Source organism: Grammomys surdaster, unplaced genomic scaffold (assembly GCF_004785775.1).
Source record: "Grammomys surdaster isolate TR1022 unplaced genomic scaffold, NIH_TR_1.0 132, whole genome shotgun sequence".
Lineage (NCBI taxonomy): Eukaryota > Metazoa > Chordata > Mammalia > Rodentia > Muridae > Grammomys > Grammomys surdaster.
Genome location: NW_021604590.1, coordinates 59,629 through 60,177, shown reverse-complemented (window position 1 = coordinate 60,177; position 549 = coordinate 59,629). Strand labels below are relative to the sequence as shown.

The following is a 549-nucleotide window of genomic DNA, read 5'->3' as shown; positions in this document are numbered from 1 at the left end:
CGGCCCCAGGTGACCGCCGGATTCCCACTCGGCCCCAGGTGACCGCCAGATTCACACTCGGCCCCAGGTGACCCCCGATTTCCCAGTCCGCCCAGGTGACCGCCAGATTCCCACTCGGCCCCGGGTGACCGCCGGATTCCCACTCCGCCCTGAGAAAAAAACCACCGCACCAGCTCCCGCTGCTCAGACCTCCCCATTGCTGGCAGTGACCCTGTGCTCACCATGTCGCAACTTCAGAGCTTCCTGAGCACGCTCCACAGCATCCAGCCGCAGGACAGAGAGCACAGCACACAGGACCATTCACGCCTGCTCAGCTACTAAGTGAAACCTGCATCATGGCACCCGGAAAAACCCGCCTCCTCTTTTGATTGGCAGGTTTGTCTGAAGGCCCTGATTGGCCAGGGAGTCTTGAGCGACTCGAGCACCTCCCTGAGGGTTGGAGCTTGCCGAAGAGACCCGGTGTAGAGGATGTCAGTCCAGGAAAAGACCTTTTCCAGATCCGCAGAGATTTGCGGTTCAGTAGCACTTGTGCCTGCCCTCCAATAGCCT

At 60.5% G+C, this 549-nt stretch overlaps 1 protein-coding gene across 1 annotated transcript in view; it reads right to left on the bottom strand.

Moving 5' to 3' along the window:
* Positions 1-309, bottom strand: part of LOC114616761 (zinc finger protein 431-like) — a 16,747-nt gene extending 16,438 nt beyond the window's left edge. Inside the window, exon 1 of the mRNA XM_028762208.1 lies at positions 222-309. Within this exon, the coding sequence (XP_028618041.1) occupies positions 222-224 (3 nt within the window). The 5' untranslated portion in view covers positions 225-309. The remainder of the gene's footprint in view (positions 1-221) is intronic.
* Between the last annotated feature and the right edge of the window lie 240 nt (positions 310-549).